General features: G+C 35.8%; 1 protein-coding gene across 7 annotated transcripts in view; it reads right to left on the reverse strand.

The window, feature by feature from the left end:
* Positions 1-384: 384 nt before the first annotated feature.
* Positions 385-12,408, reverse strand: part of Kcnip1 (potassium voltage-gated channel interacting protein 1) — a 369,324-nt gene continuing 357,300 nt past the window's right edge. For all 7 annotated transcript variants that reach the window (XM_004836392.4, XM_087194855.1, XM_087194858.1 and 4 more), the window contains 3 exons: positions 5,399-5,503; positions 4,045-4,107; positions 385-1,240 (listed from right to left, as the gene is read on the reverse strand). In XM_004836392.4, coding sequence (XP_004836449.1) covers positions 1,193-1,240; positions 4,045-4,107; positions 5,399-5,503 — 216 coding nt within the window. In that variant the 3' untranslated portion in view covers positions 385-1,192. The remainder of the gene's footprint in view (positions 1,241-4,044; positions 4,108-5,398; positions 5,504-12,408) is intronic.

Genomic DNA, 12,408 nt, shown 5'->3' on the forward strand with positions numbered 1-12,408 from the left:
TGAAGCCATTTAATCAAAACCTGCACTCCAAGTCCCTCAGCAGGAGGACCTGTCCACCTTTGCATTTCTGTATCCCCAGCCATTCCATGGGCGCCAGGCTTTCCACCTTACAAGAACTTGGGGGTGGCAATCGTGCCAGAAGGGAGGTGCTGTGACGGATGTCGTCTTGAAGTTGCATTTGCCTATGGTCATAATATTTGCATTTGAACTGGGTGTTGCTTAGGACGCTTTGGGGCCCACGGGGAGGTGTCACTGCTTGGCGCAGTGCCTGGCACAAAGGAAGCACTAGTAACCAGATGCCAAATGTATGGACTAACCTTCTTAAGGTAAGAGGTAATGATTACTGCTTACCTCTCTTGACCAATAGACTCATGGAAGAAATGATTGAGAGTGTAAGAAATAATTCTATTTATTGATTAGAACATGGTAAAAAATTACAGCAATTTGCAGGCATTCTGGACTTTTTGGGAGGAACATGCAGTGATGCGCTTGAGCAGGGGATGGAGAGGAGTTGTAGACCACTGGGCAATGGCTCTCTTCCTGGGCATGTTAGGAGACTTGCACTACTAGCATAGATGCTAGTGCAGGAAAATTATTAGTCCTTGCCTCTGGAAATGAATGACGTGGTCAGTTTAGGTCATCAGACAATGCCATGCTTAGTAATTCAGTCCTATTCTACATGTTTAGGTGCTACCTCCCCCAGTCTAGTCATGGTAGATTTTAATTGTTCTGTGTAACACTCTTTCTTCCCACAAAGGAAGGGAAACAGGCACATTGGGTTTGGGAGGCCATCAGAGGATGGTGTGCATTTGGCTCAGGTCCTCTGGCTTCCAAATTCATCAAAGTCTGCTCCATGTGGAGGCAGTGGGCTGGGGGCACATAAGCAGGAAACTGTGTACTACTGTTTAAGCTCAAGCAGAGGGACCTTCCATAGAGCAGCAGTTTGAAGAGATCGGCATGCTTCCAAAATAAACTCAAATTTTGTCTCTCTCAAGAGGAGGGAGAAGGAAGAGTTGGAGATCAGAGATTGAGCCATGGGATGCTGGGTTTCATAGAAAGTCTTCAGCAGGGATTTCTTCCAAAGTGTAAAAGGTGTTTTTGTCCCAAGAGTTGGTGTGTAAAATCAGAACAAGGGCAGATCAAGGTATTAAGGTACAATGTCTCTGAGAGCTGAGGGGCCGAGGGTTCCCAGTTACATGACATTTTGGAACAGCTGGAGAGATCTCATAATGTTGTCATCCTGGGAAGGGAGGAAGGAAAGAGAGGAGGGTTAGGAATCTTCACAGCAGCAGCAGCCTGAGAAGTTTGGTAACTCTGGGGTGCAAATCTCAAGGATGGTTTCCTCAGCAGAAAGAAGTTTATGAGAGTGTCAGAAACAAGGAATAAGGAGTGGGGAACCTGGAAAATGATCAACTCAATGCAAAATACTTTTCTAGTTTTAAGGAGGGATTCAGAAGAACAAACTATTCAGCACAACAGTGAACTGGGTTTTTCAGGAAGCTCTGTGCAATTGCACTGTGTCAAATGATTTTTTCTGTATCTACAGAGACTATCATATTTATCTTTCTATTCAATTAATGTGATTAATTACATTGACTAATTCTTGATTGTTAAACTAACCCTGCAAGTTTCCATATTAAGGTTACGATAGCTTCATAAATCAAGTTGGGAAGTTTCTCCTTTTTCCTGTTCCTTGAGTTTGTTTAAAATTAATATCATTTGTCCCTCAAATGTTGGGAAGAATGTGCCAGTGAAGCTATCTGAACCTGCTATTTTTTTTCTGGAAGAATGCTTTAAATTACAGATCTAATATTTTTTAACACACATAAGACTACAACATTTAGATTTTCTTTCCCTTTATAGTTTTGATAAATTATGTTTTGTGAGAAATTTATAATTTCATATAAGATGTCAAACTTGTTAGATAATGGCTATTACCTGTTTAATGTCAAGCCTGTATGATGTGATACTTTTCATTGCTGATGTTGACAATTAGAGTTTTCTCTCTAAACAATTTTATTAATTTTCTTCAAAAAGAGTTCTTAGCTTTACTGGTTTTGTTATTGTATGTCTATTATTTTATATTTTTTCTAGCATGTATTACCTAAGGTATAAGTCTTGAATATAGAAAACTCTGAATCAACACACTTCTAAATCCATGCATTAGAGAACATATTTTGAGTTAAAATATAGCAAAAGTATGACATATCAAAATTTGTGGGATCTGAGACAGAACTCAGCTAAAGTAGTACTCAGAGAGAATTTGCTCCTGATATAAATGTATATATTAGAAAAGAGTGGTTTAAAATCAATGATTCAATTTTCATCTCAAAAAGCTGGGGAAGAACAAAATGCTAGACTTTTGAAAATAAGAACAGAAGGAAGAAAGTAATCTAGGAAACAAATTAATGAAATAGAAAGCAGACCCATGATAGAGAAAAATCAATCGAGACAGTCGATTCTGAGGGTCTGAAATCTATAAGTTACTAGCACAAGGAAATATTGTTACTTGTAGTCATATGGATTCTAGAGTCAGGGAACGTGGATTCAAATGTTGGATCTGTCACTTCCCTTGTTACCTTGTTACCTTGGACAAGTTATTTAATCACTCTGAGTTTTTGTTTATTCATGTGTAAAATGAGGTTGAATATAATATTGACCTATGGTTAGGTTGTAAAAAATAAATGAGTTGCTTAATATAGTTACAGAAGTTGCTAATGTGAGAAACTAAACTGATTTAAGAACTATTCTCACCTGGTAAGCAAAGTCAAGAAAGTACACTTTAGTAGGACATGGTATTTGAAATTAGATTTACAGAGTTCAAGTTCCATCTCTTTCACTTACTATGGTCTTAGTTCCATGTCTTTCAGTTTTCACTCCTTGAAAATGGGTGCAATCAATGTTGTTCTCCAGTTTGTAAGGATTAAATGCTAAGATATTTCCAACCCTACTGGTGAATAGCTGCTGACTTGAGCCTTTTTTCTTAATTAACTTTCTAAGTAGGAACTTGTCCAGGATCACTGGACCATCCAGATAGCCATCAACTGAAATGCTACTAGTAACCTTAGCAGGGATCCTCTGTGACAGTTAAAAGTGGTCAACGTTCTGTCTATTCTGGTGGTTAAATATTTTGAATATCATACTGTATATAAGGACATCTACCTCATTGGCTTGTTGTGATGTTCATGTAATATGCCCAAACCATGGTAGGTGCTCAATATATGTTAATAACTTCTCTGTGTCTTTGCATTTCAATTTTTGGGTGGAGCTCAGAGTAACTGTGTATCTTTCTGAAATAAGGTAAAGGTATACACATTAATTTCTCTAAAGTAGATGAAGGAATTCTTTCTAGCTTGGTCTCTGGCAGATGCTCTGGGATCAATCTACTCATGCGTCTTAATGAAAGTATCATAAAGGACTGGGCTCTGCTGGGAGAAGGTGAGCATTTCAGAACTCACCCCAGACTCCAGGAGGAAGAATCTGGATTCTAAGATATTCAAGAAGTCTTGTTTGCATATTAAAAATTTTGCAGCATTGATCAAAGACATTTGGATTATAATGACAAATTCTAAACCCCACCCCAGATCTGGAGTCTCTGAAATGGAGACCTAGAAATAAACACACATTTTCAGAATCACTGCAGGCAGTTTTCATGTACACTATAGTTTGAGAATCACAATTATAGATTTTTTTTTCCCCAGCGGCTTCCTTGTAGGCTGGGAGCAGGTCACAAAGACAGAACTAGGTTGAAAAATGACAGCATTTCCCAGTTGGGAACTCTAGTTTCAGAGACCCCCTCTGGGTTTTCACATCCCCCAGACCTGTGCTTGGGCTGTCTGCTCAGTCCTGCTCAAGTAATCACAGACTAGGCTGAGGAGTGCAGTTTGTTGGACTTCTGAGTTTTTGCTGGTGTCGTGGCTTTTGGCAGACAGGAGAGGTCACAGCTATGTGTCGCTTTCTCATTCCTTTCCTTCTGCAGGCTCCCAAGCCCCAGATTTTCTTTTCCAGATTTAGAGATACTATGCCCTGAGATCTCTTTCTTACCTCCTGACAGGATTCAAGAAATTCATCTAAAGTCACAATGCCATCCTTATTTTTGTCCATTTTCTGAAAGACACAACAGAGAGCACTTTAAAAAACCTTGTAATTTGCATCCCCAAATTGGCTTTTTGTTAACCAATTTTGCTGTGAAAATTAGTGGCTTTTTACTGGCCAGACAACTACTGTTGGGCCCTAGTTACAGCATGTTGACCCTGATGAGCTTCCTTAAATCAAAAGGTTAGCTGCAGATCATCTCATTGCTATATTACTCTGACATCTTCACAAGTTGTATTAGTTGTATTAGTTGGTTTTCTGTTGCTATAACAAAATACCTGAGGCTGAGGACTTCACAAAGAAAGTATGTTTGTTTAGCTCACAGTTATGGAGACTCATGAGCTTGATGCTGGCTTCTGCTTGGCTCTGGTGAGCACATCATGGAAGATAGCATCAGAATGGTGGGAGTGCATGAGGCTAAGATCACATGGAAACCAGAGTCAGAAGGGCCAGTCTTGCTCTTTCTACAATAATTCATGCTCATGAGGACTACAGCATTAATTCCTTCTGAGGTTATGCTCCCAATGACCCAATTACCTTCTACCAGGCCTCACCCACCAAAGGTTCCACCACCTTTAACACTGCCACACTGAGGACCAAGCCTCCAGGACATGAATCCTCAGGGGACACACTGAAACCATTTCTAAGCCATAGCATAGGTCTTCCCTAAACTTTCTGCTACACTGTCCATCTAGCAGGAAGGACACTGACTGGGAGGTGCCCTTTCTCTCTCTCTGTTTCTTACTGTGTGAGCTTTGGGGAGGTCAGAGAGACCTCTGTTTTCCCATTTGCAATGTGGGAAGATTTGACTACACAGTAACAAGATCTGACTGGTAGTTTAACTTTTCACTAAATTGCTGCTATGATGACATCACTCCCCGACTCAAGGATCCACAGTAGCCACTTCTCCTTTGCCAGAGCAAGCCTAAACCCTTCCATCTAAAGATTGTGTAATCTGTCCTTATCCTACTTTCCAATTTTATTTCCCTTACTCCCCAGTCACAAATACTCCACACTTACACAAAGTGATTAATGAAGGCTTCTCAGTTTATTTGGATCCCTCAAAAATTTTTATAGAACTTATAGCTGTCTTACATAGGTTATAATAAATAATATACTTTGTGTGGTAGTGTATAATTACCTGGTTCACATGGTCATCTACTCATTGGGAACAATATACCTTGTAAGTCTTTTCTGTTTCCTATAAGCTTTAGAACAGGGTTGAACACAAACCACTTGCTGAGATGTCATGGTTGGTTCATCTAAGCGGGGCAAAAGCTTGTGTGCAGATGAGTGCACTTACCTGGAAGAAAACATCCACGTGCTGCCTTGGAGTATCCTCTTTGAGCACAGGATATGTGTATTTCCCCATCATATCATAGATGGCTTTGACAATGTCCATCATTTCCTGTGGAGGGAACATTGGAGCACACAATGTGGGAACCATGAGGTCAAGCTCTTTTTAGTTGATAGACTTTAGGGTTCCTCTGCCCCTCGGTTACAAAAATGATTAAGATCCTTTTTAAGAAGACAATGGAGTTAGAAAGCAAGTGGAAGGAGCTATAACCTGGCAGCTTCCTCCTAAAGAGAAGACAGTAGAAAATTCTCCTTGTCTTCAGAAGCTCTTGAGAGGTTACCTCTGCTTTGATATTGTCCTTAGTGAGGGGTGATGTGAGATTTCACATTCACAAGATTGGTAAAAATGAAATATTCTAAATTAAAGAGAAGCTGATGCTGTGCACATTTAACATTTTTTTTTCACAGATTCTATTGCTGTTTTAAATTAAGAAAAAGGAACCAACAGCCAGGATTATCCATAGGGCATTTGAAGGGTTTTAAACAACCTGTTATTTTAGACATAAAGAAAAGTTACAAAAATATAGAGTGTTCACATACAGCTTTCAGCCTGTTTCCCTTACTATTAACAACTTTGCAGAGAAAACCAGAGCAAAATGATCAAAGGCAGGAAATTAACATTGTTACAATATTTACTAAACTATAGACTTAAATTTCATCAGCTCCACCCCCAACCCTGCATCTTTTTTTCACATTGCATTGAGTTCTGTTTTTCATCTCCTTAGGACTTTGACACTTGATGTGACTACTGACCAGTTATTTTATAAAATGTCTCTCCAGTTGGGATAGTGCCTGGTTTTCTTATGATTAGATCAAAGTTATGCCTTTCTGGTATGAATTCCACAGAAGGGATGTTACAGCTTCCCTAGTGTGTCATCAGGCAGGTATGTGGTGTTGCTTGTGTTATCACTGGTGATGTTAACCTTGATCACTTGATTAAGGTGGTGTTTGTCAAGTTTCTCCACTGACTTTAGTTTCTGTAAGTGGATCTCACCTGCAAAAATTATTACTGTGGTGTTTGTCTGACGATGATTTTGTATTCTCTTTATTACTTCTATATGTATTATTTGGAATTCTTCTGCAAGAAAGAGCTAACTCCTTCCCCCATTTATTTATGCATTCAGTTATTTATTATATCAATATGGGATCATGGATATTTACTATATTTTTTCGAAGACAATCCAATATTATCACTTTTTGTTTTGTGTCAGGAGCAATGCTACATAATTTTAGGGAAAAATCATTTGCCACTGTCCTATTAAACCTGTAGGGGTGTTAAGCATAAACAAATGAACTGGATAGTTAAGAGTTGATAAGAAAAACCTGCCAGTTATGTATTCTTTGTTCTATTAATTATAACTCCTTTTGTGCCTCTGGAGTTAATTTTCGAGGGGAATTAAGATCAGAATCTCCCTGTGATATTTCATATAAATTCAGCAATTGAAAAGTTGCTATCCCTATTGTTTTGTTGCTTAAATCACTGTAAATTTTGCTATTCTTAGTCCTTCAGGCTTTGGCTATTGGAACTCCTGTGGCTTTTTGACATGTGCCCATCCAGGGCGATCTTGTATTTTCTCTCTCACAGTCCTAGAACCAACCACTTTTCCAAAGATATTGATATCTTGTATGGAAGAATAGTGTTTCAAAACCACGAGTCTGATTGCAAGGTGTGCTTATTGTTACAGTGGGAGATTGCTCCAGGGACCCCTTATTAGACAGATCTAGGAAATACATGCTTGTATCCACATCTTTATTTAAAAATGTATGATTTACAATTCCTTCACATCCACATGGGCATTGGCTTCTTTATGGCTTCAGTACTTTTTCATCAAAGAAAGGATATAAAGACTAATTTTGATTGCTCTCAGGATTTGCATTACTATAATAACTTTAACGAGGCTATCTCCAAATGACTGCTAGAGAGAGGCAGCTGTCCTTTCCAGGAAGTTTTAACTCTCTTTTTCTTTTAAAAGGCACTTTATTAATTCTGCCACACAGAGACCTCTGATGGATATTAATGGGGACAATTTTGTCAGGTTTGCAAATTTAGAAGTGAGATTGTTCAATGATGCATTGCGATAACTGTTAAAATAAGGTTAAAGACCAGATACTGTAAATTGCACTTTAGGTTCATTTCTTTATATATTTTGTAAAGTAATATTTGAATATTTTAGAGTGTCATATGTTTGAGTATGTATACAAACATGTAATTGTTTATAAAATTGAGAAAATACCATACATACTACTTTATGTAGTGATTTTAAAAATGCAATGTATTCTAATTTTCAAGTCATTATTAATCTTCCATGATTTTTAAATGGCAATTTACTATTTTTAAATCCCTATTCTTTGATCAATTAATACTTTTCATTGTTATTTTAATATGTTCTACTTTCTTAATGAGGTATAAAATATATGAATTGATTATTTTATTTCATTTCCCATAAACCATTTGTTTATGTACTCTGTTCATTGTGTTTACATATCTCTAAATGGATTATGTGAGCTATTTATATGCTCTGGGAATTTATTAATTTATTTAGAAGGTATTTTTAAATATCTACATATGCTAGATACTGTGTCAAGGAAAAGCAAAGAAAAGCAAGACTAATATGATACTTCCTTTTGTTATGATGATTGTCTACTGAGGAATACTAGCTGTTTCTAGGATTATAACTTGCAAATATTTTTAACTAGTTTGTCACTTGCTTTCAACTTTGTTTATGGTGTTTTATTGATGCACAGAATTTAAAAATATTTACAGAGTGAAGTCATCAATACTTTTATTATTTCTAACTTTGGTTTTACACTGTTTTTATTCTAAGATCAGATGTTTATGTATGACTTCTAGTTCTTCTATAGCCCAAATCAACTGTGTATATTGATGATTAATTTGGATATAGGGTATTAAATGAAAATGTTTATTTATTTATTTCTAAGAGTTTTCCCAGAGCCATTTGCTTGATTATTCATTATTTCTTTATTCTCTATTCTGGATGCTCCTTTTATTATAAACCAAATTATTATTTGTACCTGCATTTTCTATTCTGTTTCATTTTGTATTCCTTTCTTTTGCTTGTTGTTTTTTTGTAATGTGGGAGATCAAACCAAGTGCTTCACTCATGGTAGACAAACTCTCTACCACTGAGCTACATTGCCAACCCTACCATAATGTTTTAATGATTTCAGTTTTATGATATATTTCATTATTTAATAGAGTAAGTCCCACTATTTTACTTCTTTGCATCTCTGCTATTCTCATCTGATTATTCTTTCAATGTGACTTTATACAAATTGTGCCAATTTCTTCCCTAAATGACACTTTCCTTTTGATTAGAAATAAAAATGTTAGAGAGTAATTACTATATTTTCAATATTGTTACCTTTATAATGCACCCCTCTTCAGATAATGGTATGGCTCTCTACTTAGCCAAGTCTTTTTTATGTATTTGCCAGAAAACTTTATCTTCATCTAAATTATACATATTTAAAAATCTCCCTGTGCTCTAAATTTTACCATTATTGTAATCAGAATGTCTTTGTTACAGTTTTCTAAATAGTCATAACTGATATACAGGCCAATCAACTTCTTCTTGTATATGTATTTTACTATTAACTATAGTTTTTTAAGGCTCTAATTGTTTTAAGTTGATTTTCTTGTCTTTATTTTTCCAGATAGAAAATTATGTCATTTAACAAAGAATTTTACAATTTCCCCTGTTTATACATCAGTCATTTTTCTTTATGTCTTCTTGTATTGGAAGAACTTTCATTAATGTTAAATAATAATATGGGTGAGTAGTGTGCATTTTTGTCTTATTCTTGCTGTGAGAAGAAAGTATGAGACTGTGTATAAGGGTGGAGTATTTTCTATTGTGATAAAGATGTATTTTATTCTTAATTTATTAAGAGTTTTAAAATATTATCAAGAATAGATGGCACATTTTACTGAATGTGATTTCAGCATTATATGGTTTAATATATTGTTATGATAAATTATTTAATAGACTTTCTCTGGTATTGAATTATTCCTTCAATAAACCTTATCCTACTCATGTGCATTTCTTTCAATAGGGTGTTAGAATTAATTTCCTACTATTTCATTTACAATTTGTGACTATATTTTAAATGAGATTGGATGGTCACTTTCTTCTTTTTCTGTTTTGACAAGGATTTTATTTTCATTCAACACATTTTTTTGGTTGATTAGGTATTTCTACCTTACAACAAACTTTTTTAAGAAGTCAAATTTATCAAGCACAATGTATTTAAAACAGCACACTCAAGATATGGAGTGTTTTTATCACCACTAGAAGTTCCTTGATGTTCCTTCACAGTATCTGCTAACCTTCAGAATAAAGCAAGAGCTGATGAGATTCCTGCCACTAAAGATTGGTATATATTTTCTAGAACTTTATAAAATGGAATCAATACTGTATAAACTCTGAGTCTGTCTTTATTCACTGAGGATGTTGATGAGATTCTTGTGCATGTTGCATGCAACAGTAATCTATTTATCTATTTATTTATTTATTTATTTATTTTGGTACTGGAGATCAAACTCGGGACGTTGTGCTTGGGAAGCAGGCGCCGGAACCACTGAGCTAAATCCCTGGCCCAGTAATTTATTTCTTTTAACTGCCGAGTAATAACCCACTAAATGGGTATATTACAATGTGTTTATTCATTGTTCCATTGGTAGTTATTTGGGTTGTTTGCAGTTTGGCAGCAACTATGAATGAAGCTGCAATGAACATCTCTGTACAGGTGTTTATGGAATTATATAATTTAATTTCACTTGGGTAAATGTCTAGAAGCAGGATCTCTGGGTCATAAGTTAATTGCATGTTGAACTTTTCAAAGATTTTTAGATGTTTTCTAAAGTGTTTATACCATTTTATATTTTCATCAGCAAAGTATGAGAATGTTGATTGCCCCACATCCTTGCCAACATTTGGTATTGTGAATCTTTTTAATTGTAGCCATTCCAGTGGGTACATAGTTGTATTTCATTGTAGTTATAGTTTGTATTTCTTTGAAGACCAGAGATATGGGGCAATTTTTCATGGGCTTATTGACCTTTCACTTATTTTCTTTTCTGAGTATTGGCTCAGCTCTGTTTTCTATTTTCAATTATGTTCTTTATCTTCTTATTAAATTGTAAGCATTCATTATATACTTTGGATATCAGTCTTTTGTCAGATATATGATTTGCAAACTTTTTTTCTGAGCCTATAGCTTGATTTTCCATTTTCTTAACAAAGTCTTTGGAGGAATAGAAATTTTAAATTTGATTAAGTCAAATTTATTGATTTTTCTCTTAAGATTCCTTCTTTATATGTCCTTTAAGATAACCTTTCCTACCACAAAGTTGTGAGGATGATTCTTCTGTATATTCTTTAATAAGACAGCTTTTGTTTTTATACTTAAGCATATGTCCATTTCAAGTTGATTTTTGGGTTCAGCATAAAATAAAGGTTAAGGTGCATTTCTGTTTTCAAAAGGATTCACCATTGTTACAGCACCATTTAGTAAAACCACTGTTCCTTTCCCTTGGATTTCTTTGGTGTCTTTTTTTGAGGTGATAGAATGTGGGTGGGTCTATTTCTACACTTTGATTTTTAGTCTGTTAATCTATATGTCCATCCTTATGCCAATTCTCTGCTATATTGATGATCATATTTTTATATTGTCTTGGAATAAGTTACTCTAATTTTGTTCTGTTTTGCTTATTGTGTTTATTTTTTAGTTCTTTGTTTCTATATACACTTTAAGCCAATTTATCAATTTCTCCAAAATGCTTGCTGGGATTTTGGTTGAGACTGCAGTGAATCTATAAATCAAATTTGGGAGAATCTATCTTTCAACTATATTGGGTATTCCAACTCATAAGCATGATGTCCTTCTCTTTTTATTTAGGTCTTTATGTCCTCTTAGCAACATTTTGTAGTTTTCAGTGCATAAATTTTGTTGAATTTATCACAAAATATTTTGTGTATTTTGATGCTATTATAAGTGGAACTTAATCTCATTTAAATTTCCAATTGTATGTAGAAACACAAATGACTTTTGTAACTAGACCTCACATCCTGTTACTTGTTAAATTCACTTATTCTTTGTAGTATGTATTTGTTATTTTTGTAGACTCCTTACCAGGAAGCCATCTGAGGGGTCTAAACTTCCTTGTGGAAAGATTTTTAATTGTGAATCCAGTTTCTCTAAATGAGATACAGCCATTCAGATTTTCTAATTCTCCTTGAAGCCAGTTTAATACTTAGTGCTTATCAAAAAATATTTCCAGCTAGAAGTTTCCCAATGGGTATGGGTGGGCCCTCTAGCTAGTCCTCCATTATTCAACTCTGCTGGTTTGTTGGCTTCATCTTGAGCCAATATTCTCTCTCACACCCCTGTCTGCAGCCAACAGTGAGCCTTTCTGTTCTGGAACATGTGAAGATATATCCTAGCCTTGCAGCCTCTCTATTCACTGTTCTAACACTTTTCCTGGATTTTTGTATGCCTGCTCCTGGTTTGGCATCACCTTCTCAGAAAGGGTTTTTGACCATCTCCATCAAAACATCCTTTACCTGCTGATCTACATTTTGCCTAGTTATTGTATATCCCTCTACACTGCTCCTTGAAAGTGAGGCCGAGTCTGACTGTTAGACACTAAAGAAGTGTCTTTATCTCTAGCACTAGGAACACCTAATCAGGCCTCAGACCTGTGTGGAGTCAACACATAATTGAATGAATGAGGAATAGCTGAGGAAGCTCTCTGAGTGTTAGTTTTCTCTCTGTAAGGAAGAGGCTTGCAGGGATGAGGTGAAGGCTACAGATTATATTCATACTTTTAGTCCCTGTGCCTGGCACATAGGAGCTCAGTAAGAGGGATGTCAAGGATGCTAAGTTAAAGCTTCAAAAGAGACAGGAGGATAAAGTAGACATCATGGAGAGTATAAA

This window comes from Heterocephalus glaber, unplaced genomic scaffold (genome assembly GCF_053883595.1).
Source record: "Heterocephalus glaber isolate CG9 unplaced genomic scaffold, H.glaber_assembly_v1.0 deba00001606, whole genome shotgun sequence".
NCBI classification, from domain to species: Eukaryota; Metazoa; Chordata; class Mammalia; order Rodentia; family Bathyergidae; genus Heterocephalus; species Heterocephalus glaber.